This window comes from Notamacropus eugenii, chromosome 5, assembly GCF_028372415.1.
Source record: "Notamacropus eugenii isolate mMacEug1 chromosome 5, mMacEug1.pri_v2, whole genome shotgun sequence".
NCBI classification, from domain to species: domain Eukaryota; kingdom Metazoa; phylum Chordata; class Mammalia; order Diprotodontia; family Macropodidae; genus Notamacropus; species Notamacropus eugenii.
In genome coordinates this window covers 230,426,063-230,444,114 of record NC_092876.1, presented here as the reverse complement: position 1 = coordinate 230,444,114, position 18,052 = coordinate 230,426,063, and the positions used below count along the sequence as shown (strand labels likewise).

The 18,052-nt window shown below is 39.3% G+C and overlaps 1 protein-coding gene across 1 annotated transcript in view; it reads right to left on the bottom strand.

Annotated features, from left to right (window-relative positions):
• Positions 1-896: 896 nt before the first annotated feature.
• Positions 897-18,052, bottom strand: part of DHRS9 (dehydrogenase/reductase 9) — a 37,092-nt gene continuing 19,936 nt past the window's right edge. The window contains exons 3-5 of the mRNA XM_072612236.1: positions 12,157-12,415; positions 5,840-6,003; positions 897-2,709 (exon numbers count right to left, since the gene is read on the bottom strand). Coding sequence (XP_072468337.1) covers positions 2,486-2,709; positions 5,840-6,003; positions 12,157-12,415 — 647 coding nt within the window. The 3' untranslated portion in view covers positions 897-2,485. The remainder of the gene's footprint in view (positions 2,710-5,839; positions 6,004-12,156; positions 12,416-18,052) is intronic.

The window sequence follows — 18,052 nt, the reverse complement described above, 5'->3', positions numbered from 1 at the left end:
AGAGAAAATTATAGCCCAATTTCATTAATGAATATAGATAAAAAATATCCTAAGTAAAATACTAGCTAAAAGATTGCAATAACATATAACAAAAATTAAACATTATGACCAAATGGGATTTATAGCAGGAATGCAGGGATGGTTTAACGTAAGAAAAACTATAAACATAATTGATATCAATAATAAAAGTAAAAAAAAGTCATGATTATATTGATAATTCTAGCCCAATTCTGGAATTCCATTATACTATGCAGCCTCTAGAGTTTGATCCTGCTACTGGCACGTGTAATCATGGTCAAGTTACTGAACTTCTCTGAGCCTCAGTTTCCTCATCTGTGAAATGGGGATAATGATACCTGCCTTATTGTCTGCAGCATCTTCCTGATCTACCAGTTTAGTTACCCTATTTAAAAAAAAGGAATGAGGTTCTTCTAACATGACTTGTTCTTGATGAAGTCATTCTGGTTTTTAGTGATCCTTCCTTTCTTTTTTAAATGCTCATGAACCGTCCATATAATATTGTGTTCTGAAATATATGTATAGATGTATGCATGCATATTTATTTATTTAAAAAACTGGAACATTTATACTTCTCTAGCTCTGTATCACCTCTCCTGTTTTCCATGATGATTTAGATCTCACCAACTCATCATATTCTACCTACTAAAGATAGTTTTTTTTTAGTATCTATCTTATCTCGTCTTTTTGATCCCAAGATTTGTGAGACCAAAGATTCTCTTATTTTGCCTTTACAGCCCCAATTCATACCATAATGCTTTATGTGTATTAGGCAAGTTATAAATATCTACTGAATTGAAATCACATGATGTTTTGGAAAAAATGATTACTTTATCACTGTATGAATATTATGACCAACAAAGGAAATGACATCCATATTGTGGAAACTTTTGTTTTTATTTTGTTTGAGGTGGGTGAAGGGGTCCATTGAACAACTATTTAAACACAGGGTATAGAAAAGGTAAAAACACAAATAATACATGTTTAGTCCCACTCTTTTGCTTTCTGAGATTTTAGACACATGCAGAGTGTTTTAGAAAGGTCTAGGCTGGGAGGACACCACATGATGTGCTTGCCCATTAGTGGATTGTTAGATACTCTATTCAACACGTCCAGAGCCCAGTCCAATTTCTCATTCTCAAACACCTCCTAGGGTTGTCAATTTAAAGTGGATAAAGCCAGAGAGAGCCATGACTATCAACAATCTCCCCATGGAATCTACGGAGAGTCTTGATGCCTCCAGCAGCAACTTAAGCAGATTGGAATCCTTGTTGGATGGAGCAGTGGTCCAGGGTCCATTGAATGAGTTTAGGTTCAGATTGACACAACATGGAAATTCTAGATTAGAATGTCTCTTGTAGCTCAGAAGAGGCAGTTTCAGTAGAAAGAGGGCTTGCTTTAAAGTCAGGATGACCTGGGTCCAAGTCCTCCATCTAAAACACATGGTCTATATGACTCTTCTAGGTGTCTTGGCAGTTCTCTAAGGGACCCCAGAAGGGAAGAATCAAAATAAAAATCCCCAACTGTTTTGGTTTCCTTTTTAGGAGGAGACTAAGATTACACCCTCTAATTTGGCATGGACAGCTATATTTTCAGTGGTCTGGAAAGAATAGGAACTTGATATTATCTCCCTTCCCTCACCCCCACTCCCGCCCTAGCTCTCTATGAGGTAGTTGAAGTTTATCTTTGATGTCTCCTGACTTCCATTTTGTGGTCTCATGTCATGTCAGTTTTGTCCCCTCCTCACCTCTCCATGTCCTTTTATTTCCTCCCTGTGACCTTTCACAGGGCCAGTGGGAGAGAATATTTTGGGCATTCCTACTCAGGGTCATTCTGTATCTCCATCCTGATTTGCCTTCTGCAGGAAGCACCCCATGCTCAGTTCTATTCCTATCTTCCCACCATCAAAAGCTACCTTGTCCTATTTCCCATTACCTCAGTGTTTACCTCCCCCAGGTGACAACATCTAATCTGATGAATTCATTCTTGTTAATGGGAGAATACCATTATCACGTTACCTTTCCCACTACTTAAGTTCTTCATATTTTAATAAGGCCTCCTGTAGATAAGGCTTTAATCAAAAACAGTGACTCTAAAGATGGTAAATAGAGGTAATGTGGCAGATCAGAGAAAGATGACATCGGGCTGGGGGAGTTGGGGTTTTCATAGACCTTCAGATAGCACTTGTATTTTGGGCCCACTCTGCCCAAGTAACAGCACGCCCCCCTCCACCTACGCCTTCCTGCCAAGTCTTGGTTGACCATTTTTGCTTGCTTTCTAGTCAAGGCTTGAGAGAGACCTCAAGGAGTTTATCAGTGATGGCTGAGAACACTTCGCTTATGTTGAGGAGCACAAGCTTCCACATGGATACAGGAAGAATCAGATCTGGAATGATGCTGAGATCCTGATTAGTCTTTAAATCTATCAGTCTCATTGCTCAGTAACTTAAAAATCTAGGTAGATAGGATCATACTGCCTTTGGATCAGCCAGTTTTACTTTATGTTTCTGCAACAGAAAATCTTGTAACACTGCTGGCATGAGAGACAGGGGAATCCAAAAAGTCTTGGCATCTACACCAGCGATGTAATGAGTTTGAGGAAAGAGGCTTGTTAAGGCATGGTCCATGCACTTTACCACCAGTGACAGGTCTATGTTCTGAAAAAGCTTATGTTTTCCTTTTTTAGCCAGACCTATGAAAATAAAGAAGACCAAAATTCAGTTTTTGCCAATAGAGGAAGATGGGATGTGTTTGCATACACAGTTGTACTCCCACATGAGGCCGTGTGTTTGGGAATATGATGGTGGTTGTGGTACCGCTTGTTGTTATCCAGGTGATGGGGAGGTCTCTTGCTTTGTAAATATGTATTTGTGCTAGTTACTTTGATTTTTATACCCATTCTTCAGAGTGAGATAAGAAACAATTTACCCTTATAGTAAAGAAGGAAAGGGGCTAAGAAAGGAAAAGGGTCACTGTTTCAGAGAAAGTTATAAGCAAATTCTGGTTCAATTCCAGGGGAGGGATATATTTGCAGGGATGTAACTGCACTGGTGTGTGTTTGTAAGCATGGTGGTCCTTGAGTAGCTACAAGTAAGGAGGAGGAGATGATGGTTCAATAATACTTTAGGTGTAAAGGATAGATTGATATCAGGTTGTAGGTAAATGAAACGATTATATATTTGAGAAAGTGAATCTTATTTTTTAAATACTGAGGCTTATTGCTTAGAGAGGATGAAGACTATTTTAAAAGGGAGGGACTCAACCAATTGCTTTCTTCCTTCTCCTCCTCTTTCCCTTGCAATGAGACCTAGTATTTTACTAGAGAAATCAATAAAATGGTGTTATGGAACATTTCAAAAGAAGAGATACAAGTGTCTGGAGTGAAATGATTAAATTGATTCTGTCTTTTTTTTTAATTGATTCTATTTACAGTTAATGGATTTTTGTCCTGGAATTGCCCAAATCTTGATTGGTTCTTTGTCTCTGAACTTAGTTCTGAAGTTCAACTGACCTATAATGAGTTAAGTTCAGAAATCCAGTTCTCTTGTTAATCACTGTTCTATTCTTGCCTCAAGGGAATCAGTCACCCTTGAAAAATGCAGATGGAGACTAGAAAGTCTGGTCCAGTATCTTTATACGACTAAGCTATCCTTTAAGGATGTCTGGTTTGGTATCCAAAGAAGTCTGGTTCACTGTCTCTAGTTGCAGCTAGACTCAAACAATGAACATTTCTTAGTCATAGGAGAGAAAGACAGGGTGGTTGCTAGCCCCTCATTCCCAGTTGTCAGCCATTCCTATTGTCGCCCATGCCTCATCTCTCTAACCAATTATATTGATTTCTCCATTCATGATATTGAACTCTTTTAACCAGTCACAACTTGTTCCCTCCCTACAAAGTCCTTTCTTTGTTCTCTAGTCCCCAAGACTGTAAAAGAGAGCTTAGCTAATCTGGTAATTTATTGGTAAATTCATGCCTTGCTAATCAATTGATCATGCTTGGAACTTTGTGCCTCAGTCTACCTTCATATTAACTGTTAGAAGAGGGACAATCAAATTTTTCCTTCCTTGTGTCGAAAGGCCATAAGTGCAAGGTACAGCTGCTGCTGGGCTTATCACTCGTCCTCTAGAAACACCATGAAGCAGCAGTTCTGATTGTGTGGCCAGAATCCCAGTTGGGAGAAGGTTTAAAGCTGTTCCTAAATGCCTATAGATTTAGAGCCTCAAGAGGCCTTGCAGTGAGTGTAATTCCTTCATTTTATAGATGAGGAAACTGAGATCGACAGGTAAAAGTTGTTCTAAATCCTTAAAAGTGATGAGTATGCATAATTAGTGAGGACTTCTTTTGCAGCTGATATTCTAGATATACTTCTGTTACCCAGTCTGGAAAACTGGGAAAGGGGACCTTAATTTTTTTCATCCTGTTTTGGCATTGCTTGTCAGTCACTTTGACCTGATTACATGTTCTAATGTAAACAAAGAGTGTAAAGCTGGGTTCAATGTCCTCTGGTACATCTGATACGGAAACATGGCCAAATGGATAAGGGCTCCATTTAGAGTCAGGCAGAGCTTGACTGGCTATCTCACTACCTCAGTCATTTATTATCTGTATGACTCAGCAAGTCCCTCTCTGAACTTCAGTTTCCTCATTTCTAAAACGAGGAAAATAGTGTCACCTGCCTCACCGGGCTGAGGCGAGATTGGGTGGAATCAAGCATCAATGCCCCATTCAACATTAGAGTGCTATGTAAATGTTTGTTATTATTTCTACTGCTCTCAGCCTTGGGCACTTTGGTAAGAGGCAAGAATAAAATAAAAAAATAAAACAAAATGTTATCATTTCAGAATCAGAAAGTACCTCTGGAACCATCCTTTCTGACCTGGACTTCACCTAGAATTCCCATATCTCCAACAACTGGTTAACCAGCCTTTGCCTGAAAACCTTAGTGCTGGGGAGGCTCATCTCTTTGGAAGCAGCCCTCTTTGCTTTGTCAGAACTCTAATCATTAGGAAGTGCTTCCTTAGAGCAAACCTAAATTTGTCTCTTCCCAGCTTCCACCCATTGTTCATTGTTCTTTCTTCTGATGCCAAAGCAGAACAAGTCTGTTCTCTCTCCCACCTGATAGCTTCAAATCCTTAAAAAGAGCCATTGTGTTCCACCCCCACCCATCTTTTCTTCTCCAGGCTATTATTTTCCCATTTTCTTTAGCTGATACTTGTATTTGATAATCTGGTTGCCCGACTCTGGACAACTCCTTTCTGAAATCTGACTCCTAAGATATACTCCCCCTGCTCTGTATTTATGTGACACAGAAAAGCCTGACACATATCCTAACACTTGATTTCTGGATGTTTTATGCCTATATGTGGAAGTGTATGACTTGTAAGTAATGAGACCAATTCATTTGCGGTTCATTTTATGGTCATGCCTGAAACTCTCAGACCCTCAATTAGCTTATAAATAATTTTGTAGTAAGGATTTTGTCTTCTGCTTTTTTAAAAAATGTAACCACCACTCAGTCCTCCCCTCCACTTGGCCTAGCGTAGTGTGGAGAGACATTGTAGATTACTGATTTAGGAAAGAGGGAGAGAGCATATATAGCTATGAGGAGGACAGAAGAAAGGAGGGAAAACCCATAAGGGCTACTCCAGCCTTGTGCTTAAGAATCTTATTAGTTTTAAAGAAATTCAATGGAAAAAAAATTCTATTGGTTATAAAGATACTCAATGGAAATTTAAAAAAAGAATAATGTTGATGTTTCGTTAATCCCTAATATTTCTGTATGAAGCAACAAAATGATATAAGCAGTTACGTGAAGGCTCACTTTTTTCTATGTATCCATCTCCATATTGTTGTTTGATATCTGGTGAAAGTTGGTTCCAGATGGCCATTTTCTTTTCAGTGGCTTTTACAGGATCTGACAGTCCTGTTTTAAACAATCCAGGCTCGATACATGATACTTTCACACCAAATTCTTTCATGTCCCTCCTGTGAAAATAGCCCAAAGGAAATGTTCTGTCACTTTTTATACAGTTTTATTTGGAGAATATTCATTTTCGGCTAGAACTGTAACTCAAGAAGGCGTGATGCTCTGGGGTGGTGAAAGGATTCTGATAGTGTTTCACTGAGTTTAGCCAGGCAGTCATTCAACATGCATTTATTAAGCATTTACGGTGTTCTAGGTGCTATTCTAAGCACTGGAGATACAAAGAAAAGTAATCCCCCCAAAAAGAAACAATAATACCTTTTCTCAAAGAGAGGGAGACTGTGCAAACAACTGTGTACAAAAAAGATATAGGAAGGATAAACTGGAAATAATGTCAGAGGGAAGGTGCTAGCAACAGAGGTTGGACCATGAAATGCTTCTTATGGAAGGTAGGGCTTTAGCTGAGACTTGAAAGAAGTCCAGTGAGCTTGGAAGTGGAGATGAGGAGGGAGAGCATTCCAGGTATGAGGAGATAGTCAGTGCACTTAGTTCCTTACATCTGAGATGTAGCCTTTGATTTCTCAATCTCCTGTGCCTCCCCCCGGACCCTAGCCAACTGCTTTTCCCAGGTGAATACCATGGATCTGGTCCCAGGAGCCAGACTGTCTAGTAGTGCCTCTGTTAAAATCAGTTTCTTTGTTAATATTTTTGCCAATAATAATTTGCATTTAATAGAATAGAATAATTAATATAATAATAATTATATTATAATAATTCATATAATTATTAATATAATAATTTTTCTTCTGAGGACTCAGAGCACCTGACTGAAACATCTGGAAAAGATTCCTCAAAAGGTCAGTGGCAAGGATGAATTCCATCTGAGGAATGGGAAGTTGCAGTACAAAAAATGATGTGACTCATTGAATAACACTCAGAGATAATAACTACAAGGTGATTAACAAGGGAGGGGCCTAAGGTGCTCAGCAAGCCTGTTTTTATCATGTGCTGTCAGTCATAATAGCTTTATCTAGCTGTGAGAAAGAACAAAGGTGTGCCTTGTTTGAGACAAATTCAGCAAATGAAAATCTGATGTAGAAATCATTGTCTGTAATTTAGTCTTTGTACACAGAAAGTAAGTTAGGGAGCCACTGCTTTATAAATTAGGTAACCTCAGCAGTCTGTTAAATAGGATGCTTTCCTTACAGTGGTGGGGAACCTGCAGCTTCAAGGCCACAGGTGACCTTCCAATTCCTCAAGTGCAGCCCTTTGAACCCAAACTTCACAGAACAAATTCCTTTAATAAAAGGATTTGTTTTGTAATACTTGAACTCAGTCAAAGGGCCACACTTGAAGACTTAGAGGATCACATATAGTCTTGAGGCTGCAGGTTCCTCACCCCTGCCTTATACAGTGTGTTATGGTTAGAAAGAAGGAAGGAAATAAGAGTTTATTAAGCACCTATTATGTGCTAGGTACTTTATAATATCATATCATTTGATCCTCACAGCGCTGGGAGATAGGTTCTACTTTTACATTTGAGGAAACTGAGGCACACAGAGGTTAAATGGATTTCTCAGGGTTGCACAGCTGGTAAATAAAAGTCTTTGAAGCCAGATTGGAACTCAGATCTTCCTCACTCTGGTGCCAGAACTTGATTTACTGTGCCATCTAGCTCCCTCTAGAACACTGGAGGAAGACCTGGATTTCTCAGATTTGCTGCTTCCTGTGCATTCTTAGCTTATCTGAGCCTCACTTTCCTAATCTGTAAAGTGAGGGCATAAATACCTGCCCAGATTACCCCTCATGGTGCTGTAGTGTTGAGAGAACCAAAGGAAATGAGGGACTTAAACAATTTGTAAGCATAAAATCTTATATGAGTAGTAATGTCTTACAGAAATATGGTGTTTTACAGTAACAAGGAGCCTTATGGGATGCACCTTATTTTAGCTTCACAACAGTCTTATGAGCCAGGTACCATCATTATTCCATTTTAAAGATGAGGCAAGTGAAATTCTTCCTACTATGCAGTATGACTTCATAGAATATAAGCTCCTTGAGGTCAGTGACTGATTTCTTTTGGTCTTTTTCTTCCCAACACCAAGAACAGTAGCTATATTTACATTTCTTTTAGACTTTGGCATAGGCACAGACACCATTTTTCGCTGCTGGCTTCTTCTTCATTCATTACTCACTGCCATTCTCCACCCTTCTCCTAAAGAGGGAAATCTGGTTTTGCCACATTATTTACATTCATGACAGATCTGTATTCTAAGAGAAGCTCCATGAGCCAGTCCCACATGAGCCAGTGATCACTGGTAATTGAGTGATTATGGCCAATGACTAAGAACACATGCAAGCTCACATGCTTATAGAGTAGGGTGGTATGGACTGAGATCAAAGGAAGGTAAAGGTGGTCCCGATATAAGACTGGAGAATGCCATCATAAGAAGACTTCAGCGTCATAGCATTTCCTTCTTTGGTAACACGGCAGTCTGCAGTTCTTAGCATAAGATGGGAAGTCTTGAATGGCAATATTGGACAGCTTTCTGTATTGCTGCCTTCATTCATTCATTTCAGGGGTACATTTTGATCTTGAATTGGTAACTAAATAGTTTGTAACATAAGCTATGCTATATGTGTGGCTCACATCTCACCATTCAATAAACATGAAGATTTTCCTGATTCTTTCAGCTATTAGAGATCTTTCTCTTATCCTCAAATAATATAAACACTACACGTATTTAAAATACTGTATATTGTATATTTTGTATATACATATATATACAGATTCATATATACATAGATGTAGTCTAGAGCTATGTCTAGTTATGTCTATACCTGTTCACATCCATATCCGTATCCATCTCTATATTCTTATCCATATCTAACCCATATTCGTATCTATATCTATATATGTCTATACCTACAACTTTATCTAGATGTTTTCTCCTTCAACACAATTCTTGAGGGAAGGGACTATTTCACTTTCTATCCATAAGAACAGAGACGGTTCCTAGCATAGAGCAAATACACAATAAACTGATACTGATTGAATGACTGAGTGGATTAACATGCAGGCAGCATAGTACAATGGGAAAAAACACTTAATTTGGAATCAGAGGACCTAGCATCAAATACCATCTTGGTTCCTGAATGAGTGACTTTGAGCAAGTCACTCTGTAATCTCTGGGCCATAGTGTTCTTAACTAAGACTAGATGATCTATAAAGCCCCTTCTCATTCTAAACATAGGTTTACATGATTATTATTTTTACATGATTAATACAGTATCATGTATTATTACATGATACATGATTCAAATTCCCAGAAGACCAAACTATTTCTAATTTGTCTCACATATTGCCTTCAGCAACATCTGGTGAAATGTGTTTAATAAATACATTAGATGATGATGATAATAATGATAGTTATGATATGCCTAGGGAGTTGTCAATTTATAAAAGTTACGATGAATAATGATGATGAGATGGATCTTTGAAATGTAAATTCTATAATCACAGAATGTTTCATGGAGTCATTGGAGTTATAAATCATTTAGAAATCTCACCATAATAGTCTTATACCACTTGTTTCAAACCCTCCAGTGTTATCCTAGAAATCTAAGGAAACGGAGACAAATCAAAATGCAGAAGTAGCTCTCTTAATATTAATGAAAGAATGGTTCCCTAGTACAGAAGTTCTTAACCTAGCATCTATGAATTTTAAAGAATATATGTTTTCATAATTACATTTCAGTAGAATTATTTTCCTTTGTAATCTTCCATATTTTATTTTATGAATTTTAAAGTTGTTATTTAGAAAAGAGTCTTCACTGGGCTGCCAGACACAACCATGATCAAGAAAAGGGTTAAGAACCAACTCCTGGCCTGGAGTTTTGCTGAGTCTCTCCTTCTATCCAACAATCTTAATTTAATGGCTGATGCTCCTATAGAGCAAAAAACTTGCAGTTATCACCACTTATATTTTATACATTATCAGGGGTGATTTAGCTGGGAATTTAACCTCCAAAGACCTTTACCTTTGCTCAGAAGGAACTGCCTAGCACTTCCTTTTGGACAACAATTAAAGGAGAGGACCACAGGATCGTACTAGAAAGCCCTATTCCAAGTTCTCTTCAGACACATAGGGAGCTGGAGTACATTTATTATCTTTAGAGAGTCATTCTGAAAGGGAGACAGAGGGTCTTTTCCACTAAGGGTTATAGCTAGTAGAGACCTTGGAGGTCATCTTGGTCAACCTTCATTTTACATATGAGGAAACTGAGGTAAAAAGAGGTTAAGTGACTTGCCCAAGATCATATGGGCATTAAGTGGCAGAGTCTAATTAGGCAAGTGAGTGTGGGCAAACCATTTACCTTCTCGAAACCTCAAATCCTTCCATAAAATGAGAATGATAACTCTTGTTTCCATGTCCATCTTTTAAGGTGGTTTTGAGGAGCTCAAACGAGATAGTAAGTTATGAGTAGGGAGGGCCTTCTCAAATGATTTTACATTCACAAAGTTTCTTCTAGTATCAAATGAGATAATATAAGCAAAAGTGCTTTGTAAGTTGTTTATACATAAATACAACTTATGCATAAATTATTTATGTATATACATCTATACATTTGTATATGTTTAAATGTGTATGTATAAATGTGAATGCATACATACCCACACATACATAAGTACGTATACACACACACACACACACACACACACACACATATATGAATGGGAGCTACCATTATTCCTATTTTAAGTACTAAGATGTGGCGGTAAGATTTGATGAAGAGAATGTCTAAAAAACTCAATAGATAAATGATCAAAGGATATGAACAGGCAGTTTTCAGAAGAAGAAATCAAAGCTACCAACAGTCACATGAAAAAATGCTTCAAAACACAAATTAAAGCAATTCTGAGGTATCACCTTACACCTAGGTAACATGAGAGAAAAGGAAAATGACAAATACTGGAAAGAATGTGGGAAAATGGGGACATTAAAGCATTGTGGATGGAGTTTTGAACCTGTCCAACCATTTTGTAGAGCAATTTGGAGCTATAACCAAAGGGCTATAAGACTATGCAACAATGCCACTACTAGGTCTGTATCCCAAACAGATCACAGAAAAAGGGAAAAGACTTATATGCACAAAAAATATTTATAGCAGTTCTTTTTGTGCTGGCTAAGAATTGGAAACTATGGGGATGTCCATCACTTGGGGAATGACTGAGCAAGCTGTGGTATGTGGTTGTGATGAAATACTATTGTGCTGTCAGAAATGATGAGGGGTATTTTTCAGAAAAAACATGGGAAAACCAAATGAAGTGATGCAAATTAAAGTGAGTGGAACCAGGAGAAAACATTGTACACTGTAGCAGCAAAACCAGTGATGATCAACTGTGAAAGACTTAACTTCTCTGATCAATACAATAATCCAAGACAATTCTAATGGACTTGATATAAAATACTATCTACCTCCAGAGAGAAAACTGATGAACTCTGAGCTCAGATTAAAACATACTTTTTTCACTTTTTCCTTTTGCAGGATGAATAATATGAAAATATATCTTGAATGACATTATAGGGATAATGTGTACCATAGTGTCTGAATTCTCAAAAAGTAGGGGAAAGGCTAGAGGGAGGTGGAAAATTTGCAACTCAAAAAAAAAATCAATTTTCAAAATAAGTAAATAAATAATAAAAACAAACAGAAAGAGAAGGTCCAAAAAAAAAAAATACCACCAAACAATTGTAGCTGGGTCACAAGCCAGTTGTAGAAAAAATTAAGATCATAAGATTTGGAGCTGAAAGAGACCTTAGAGGCCATCTAAATGGACTCCTTTTTATAGAAGAGAAAACCAAGACCCAGACAGGTTAAGTGACTTGCCCAAGGTCACACAAATAATAATTAGCAGAGCGAGGAATGGTACCTAAGTCTGCTTTCTCTAAGTCTAGTGATCTATCCCTTCCCAATAATGTCTTGCTGTGAGGTTTCAATAAGGGGACACTACTGAATTTGCAAATTATAGGGATGTCAGTTGTGGAGCTCATTATTAAATTATCTAACTCCCTATACAAATTTCCATCTTTTATTTGTCATTTGCTAACTCACCTCACTACTATTACCATCACCATCATGTCTTTATTTAGAATAAAGCATAAAAAGCAAAGCTCATACTATTTTTCCATCATGCTATTTATGTTTTTTACCTTAAGCTGTCATTGAACCCTTCCACCGCATACTTAGATGGAGTATAGCCACCTCCACAGATTGCAAGCCGGCCGCCTATGCTGGAGACGTTGATTATCCTCCCTTGAGCTTTCTTGACCAAAGGCAGCATGTTCAGTGTCACATTAATAAGACCAAATAGGTTTACTTCAAAAGGCTCCCTGAAGTGTTCTACTGTCAGCCAGTCAGTGGGAGCCAGTACCCCAAGAATGCCAGCATTATTGATCAGTCCCCAAAGCCCTGGAACAAAGAGGAGAAAATAAGCCCAGGGTAGTGACAAGCAATCCTGAAAAGGATGGCAGACAGACTGTCTTGTCTGGAATGCCCACTGTTCTTTGTCTAATGTTCATCAAATTGCAGATTCAGTATCTTTCATAGTCTGTTAGGTGATGTAGATGAGGGTCTGAAGGACGAATGAAACACATTTGGCTCTTTCAAAAGTCCTGAACCTGGCATTCAAAGCCATTCACAGACTGCAACCTACCTAATTAAGCTCTGAGAGAATTATTTCTCTCTTGTATTGATAACTAATTATTGCATTAGGACCCAGGTTGTTTCTTTTTTCTACTTCCTCATCCAGAAAGCAAAGAGAGTAGAAACTCTTAGGTAGAGACTTACCCAGGCCAAAATCTAATCAGACAGTAAAAGAAGTTCTAAGTTTAAACTAATGAGTCCTGTTCGTTGTGTTTTTGTTCAGACAGGTCTAGGAAAATGTGAATCCTCCCATTTGTCAGACACATGATATGGAAATTGATGTCTCTTTGACCAAGATTTGGGTGATCCAAGTCAAGTACCTCAATACTCTCATTGTAATATAACCTCTCATTGTAATTTATTCATTTTCTCATTAATTGTCAACCAGTGAGAGTTGATTTCCACCTTCAGAACAACTACTCTCCCAAGGGCATATAAACTGCGAGTTCAGTTGTGAAAACTCTTGAGTCTAGCGAGAGGTCTTTGGTCTAAGAGAGAGTCGGTCAAATGACCACCCTTTTATTAATAAGTATGCTGGCCTTATTAATAAAATGATTAAATTACCCAGAAATTGTCTCTTTTTAAGGTTTATTTATTTTTAGTTTTCATCATTCGTTTCCAGAAGTTTAAAATTTTTTCTTCCTCCCTCCCCAAGGTGGCATGCAATCTGATATAGGCTCTACACTTACAATCCTATTAAAGGTATTTTCACATTAATCATGTTGTATAGAGCAATTAGAACAAATGGAAGGAACTACGTGAATCAAAACAAAACAAAACAGAAAAGAAAACAGTCTGTTTCACTCCACATTCAGACTCTACAGTTCTTTCTCTGGATGTGGATGACATTTTCCATCATGAGTTCTTTGGAACTGTTTTAGGTCTAGCATTGCTGAGAAGGGCTAAGTCTATCAAAGTCAGTCATCTCACACTGTGGCTGTTACTGTGTACAATGTTCTCCTAGTTCTGCTCCCTTCACTCAGCATCAGTTCAGAAATGATGCCTCTTGAACCTTTTTAAATGCCACAACTTATTTCAAACAACCAACTCCCCTTCACATCTTCTGTATTCCAGCCAAGGTGTACTACTCACTATCACCCGTTTTCATTCTGACTTTCCCCATTTGCATGCCACTGTTAATTCAGTTCCAGTTATCTGGAATGGATTACCTCCAGCCTCCACCACCCCTCACGTTTCCATCACTGAAATCTCTTCTTTTTTTCCAGATCCACCTTGGATGCTACATGCTACTCTGACTTTTCCAAGTAAAGTGACTTTCTCTCAGACCTGGGTCTTTCCTTTGTACTTTTCTTACTCTTTTACAGGTATTTGTATACTTATTCATCCTCCCCATCCCCTGCCTAGTTGGAATGTGATATTCCTGAGGACAAGTGTGTGCACTCTCTTTGTTTTTCCCTAGTGGGTGTTTGATCTCTCCTGGCCTCCATTCCCTCTTCTGTAAAATGAGAGGATTTGACTAGATGAGCTCTGAGGTGTCCTAGGTCTGCATTTCTGGGAACTGCTTCTTCCATGAAATTGTTGTTGAATCAGCAACTTTAGAATTCTAACCCCATCTCTGAAGGTGGGAACAGTCATGGTGAAGCTTAAGTCAGACTTTCTGCTTTTGTTATCTCATATGCAAAGTGATAGGAGAACAGGGGGAATTAGTGAATATGTCTAAGTAATGATGCCTAACATTTAGACAGAGCTTTACATGTATTGCACAACACTCTTACATACCTTCCCTTATTCTGACATAGGGACTACAGTACCAGACTTAGAGGCAGGAAGACCAGAGTTCAAGTCCTACCTCAGTCATTTATTACCTGTGTGACCCTGAGCAAGTCACTTACCCTTTTCTCAGCTTCTCTTCCTTCACTTGCAAAATGAGGACAATAATGGTTCCTACCATGTGGGGTTGTTATGAGGATCAAATAAGATAATAAACATAAAATACTCTGCAAATCTCTGTGTGCTGTATAAACGTTTAGTACTATTGGTATTTACTCTTTACAACAACACTGCAAGGAAGACATAGGATTCAGATGAAATTCCACTTCTGATGACAAGATGGCAGTGAGGAAGGAACCCTCTGAAGCCCTCCCAAATTCCTCTCCTAACAATTGATCTAGGAGCAGAGAAGCTGCTGATCAGCACAGCAGGAAAGTTTTCTCTTATTGGAGTGGGAGGGGAGAGAGGTCCAAGAGCAGTAGCAGCCACAACCAGCCTCACAGCAGGGGGCCTATAGCAAGGCTCCACCCTGGCAATCCACCCATGAGACCCTAACCTCCTGTAAACCAGCCACCCCCTAGGCAAGTGAGCAGTCTATGCATCACAGAAAGACCCTCCTCCACTGACCCCACCCTCAGCCCAAGCTACCTACAAGGCCTTGGCCCTACAGTCGACCAGTAGTAAAGCCCCAGGATACCTGGGAGCCGGTGTGGCTTCAGAAAGGACTGAGGAACAATCAATATGGTGTTTGCTGACCAACAACTCCAGGAGAAATGCCAGGAGCAGAACAGAGGTCAGCACACAGCGTTTATAGATGTGACCAAGGCCTTTGACACTGTTAGTCATGAGGGCTTATGGAAAGTTATGTCAAAATTTGGTTGCCCAGAGAAGTTCATCAGTATTGTATATCAATTTCATGACAGCATGTTTGCCCAGGTTCTGGATAGTGGACAATGCTCTCATGCCTTTCTGGTCACCAGTGGAGTGAAACAGGGCTGTGTGCTTGCTCCCATGCTTTTAGCATGATGTTTCCAGCCACGTTGTCAAATCCTTTCAGTGAGGATGAAAATGGCATCAAGGTCAACTACCATACTTATGGTAAGTTCTTCAATTTGAGAAGGCTACAAGCCAAGACCAAAGTGGAGGGAATATTGGTGCATGATTTTCTGTTTGCAGATGACTGTGCACTCAGTGCAGCCTCTGAAGCTGAGATGCCACAAAGTATGGATCAATTCTCTGCTGCCTGTGCTAATTTTGGCCTAATAATTAACACCAAGAAAACATGGCTGCTCCATCAGCCACCACCACGCCATCCATATGTGGAACCATCAGTTACAGCAAATGGAGAAGTTTTGAATGCTGTGGACAAATGCAGATACACTTAGCTTGGTAGTGTACTTTCCAGGGATGTACACATTGACGATGAGATTGACATAGGCATTGCCAGAGCTAGCTCAATGTTTGGGAGGCTCTGAAGAAAAGTATGGGAGAAAAGAGGTATTAGACTGACTACCAAACTGAGGGTCTACAGAGCTGTTGTGCTGACCTCATTGTTATGTGCCTGTGAAATCTGGATAGTCTGACAGCATCATGCCAGGAAACTGAATCGCTTCCATTTGAACCGTGCTAGGAAGATTCTGAAGATCACCTGGCAGGATAAGGTACCAGACACTGAGGTCCTTGCTCGAACTAAACTGCCAAGCATTCAAACATGCTTCAGAGAGCACAACTCTGATGGGTTGACCATGTTGTTTGAATGCAAAATGTATGCTTGCCAAAAAGACTATTTTATGGAGAACTCACATGGGGCAGGCGATCACATGGGGGCCAGAAGAAGTGATACAAGGACACTCTCACGGTCTCCCCCAAGAACTTTGGAGCTGATTGTATGACACTGGCACAGGACCACTCAGCATGGCGTGCCCACATCAGCAAAGGTGCTGTGCTTTATGAGCAAAGCAGAATTGAAACAGCACAAAGTAAACGTAGGATGTGCAAATTTGGAGTAACCTCCCAAATGTTCACATGGACTATCTGTGCCCAACCTGTGGTAGGGCATTCTGAGCCTGTATTGGTCTGATCAGTCACAGTCTTATACGCTGAAACTTTACTTTATCATGGTGATGTCATTTTGGTCCTCTTTGAGAATAAGGAACAACACCCAGTAAAGCCCCACACCAGAGCTGGCCAACAGTGAGACCCTGCCCTTGAGATTAATCAGCAGAGAAACTGTTTCTATAGCAACCCATCAGGGCCCCACCCCTCAGGCAGATCAGCAACAAAATGATTCCTCCAGGGTCTGCTAGGAGAGAGGCTCTGTTTCCATAACAACCCAGCAGTAGCACCTGGCTCCTGGGGCTCAGCAGCAACAAGATCTCTCCTCCTGGGCCAGCCTCCAGAGATACTATGTTACCATAGTAGCCCAGCAGGAAGGCTCCTGCCCTGGAGTAGGCCAGCATTAAACCTTACACCAAGTTGAGGCAAGTGGGGAGGCCCCAAACCTCAGAATAAGGCAGAAGGGAATCCTACCCTCTAGAGACAGCAAACAGCTAAGTCCTGAAGCCCAGTGAAAGCCTGCAGTAGGACCCAGAGCCCTAGCACAAAAAGCTTGGGATAGTGCAGGACCATAGCCTAACTCTCACATAAAAATTGGAATGCTAATTTACTGTTGGTGGAGCTGTGAGCTGATCCAACCATTCTGGAGAGCAATTTGGAACTATGCCCAAAGGGCTACAAACTTGAGCATACCCTTTGACTCGGCAATATCTCTTCTAGGACTGTATTCCAAAGAGATTATAAAAATGGGAAAAGGTCCCACATGTACAAAAATATTTATAGCAGCTCTCTTTGTGGTGACTAAAAACTGGAAATCAAGGGGATGCTCATTAATTGGGGAATGGCTGAATAAATTGTGGTATATGAATGTAATGGAATACTATTGTGCTATAAGAAATGATGAACAGGAAGACTTCAGAGAGGCCTGGAAGGACTTATATGATCTGATGCTGAGTGAAAGGAGCAGAACCAGGAGAACTTTGTACACAGCAACAACTACAGTGTGTGAGGAATTTTTCTGGTAGACTTAGAACTTCATTGCAATGCAAGGACTTGAAAAATTCCCAAAATTCTCTTAAGCCAAAATGCCTTCCACATCCAGAAAAAGAACTATGGAATTCGATCAGAGAAGGAAGCAGATCATTTTCTTTTGTATTATGTTTTGTTTTGTTTTATGATTTCTCTCATTCATTTTAATTCTTCTAGGCAACATGACTAAGGTGAAAATGTATTTAATAGGAATGTATGTGTAGAGCCTATATAAAATTGTATACTGTCTCAGGAAGGGAGTGGGAGGTAGGGGGGAAGGAGGGTGAGGGAGGGAAAAAAATCTAAGATATGTGGAAGTGATTGTAGAACACTGAAAACAAATAAAATAATAATAAATTAAAAAAACAAAAACTCCAAGTCACAAAAAAGAGCAGAAAAAACAAGCAAAAAAGAGCTTTACTGCAGAAAGTTAGAGAAAGATAAGATCAAGACATAAATTTAGGAGAGGACAATAGTGTCAAAATGGCTACATGTGATGCCTCAAAGAGAAATCATATTTGATCTCAGTCCCAGGAAGAACTTTAAAAGAATTTTTAAAAGCATGTTAGAGAGTGAGAAGAAAAAAGT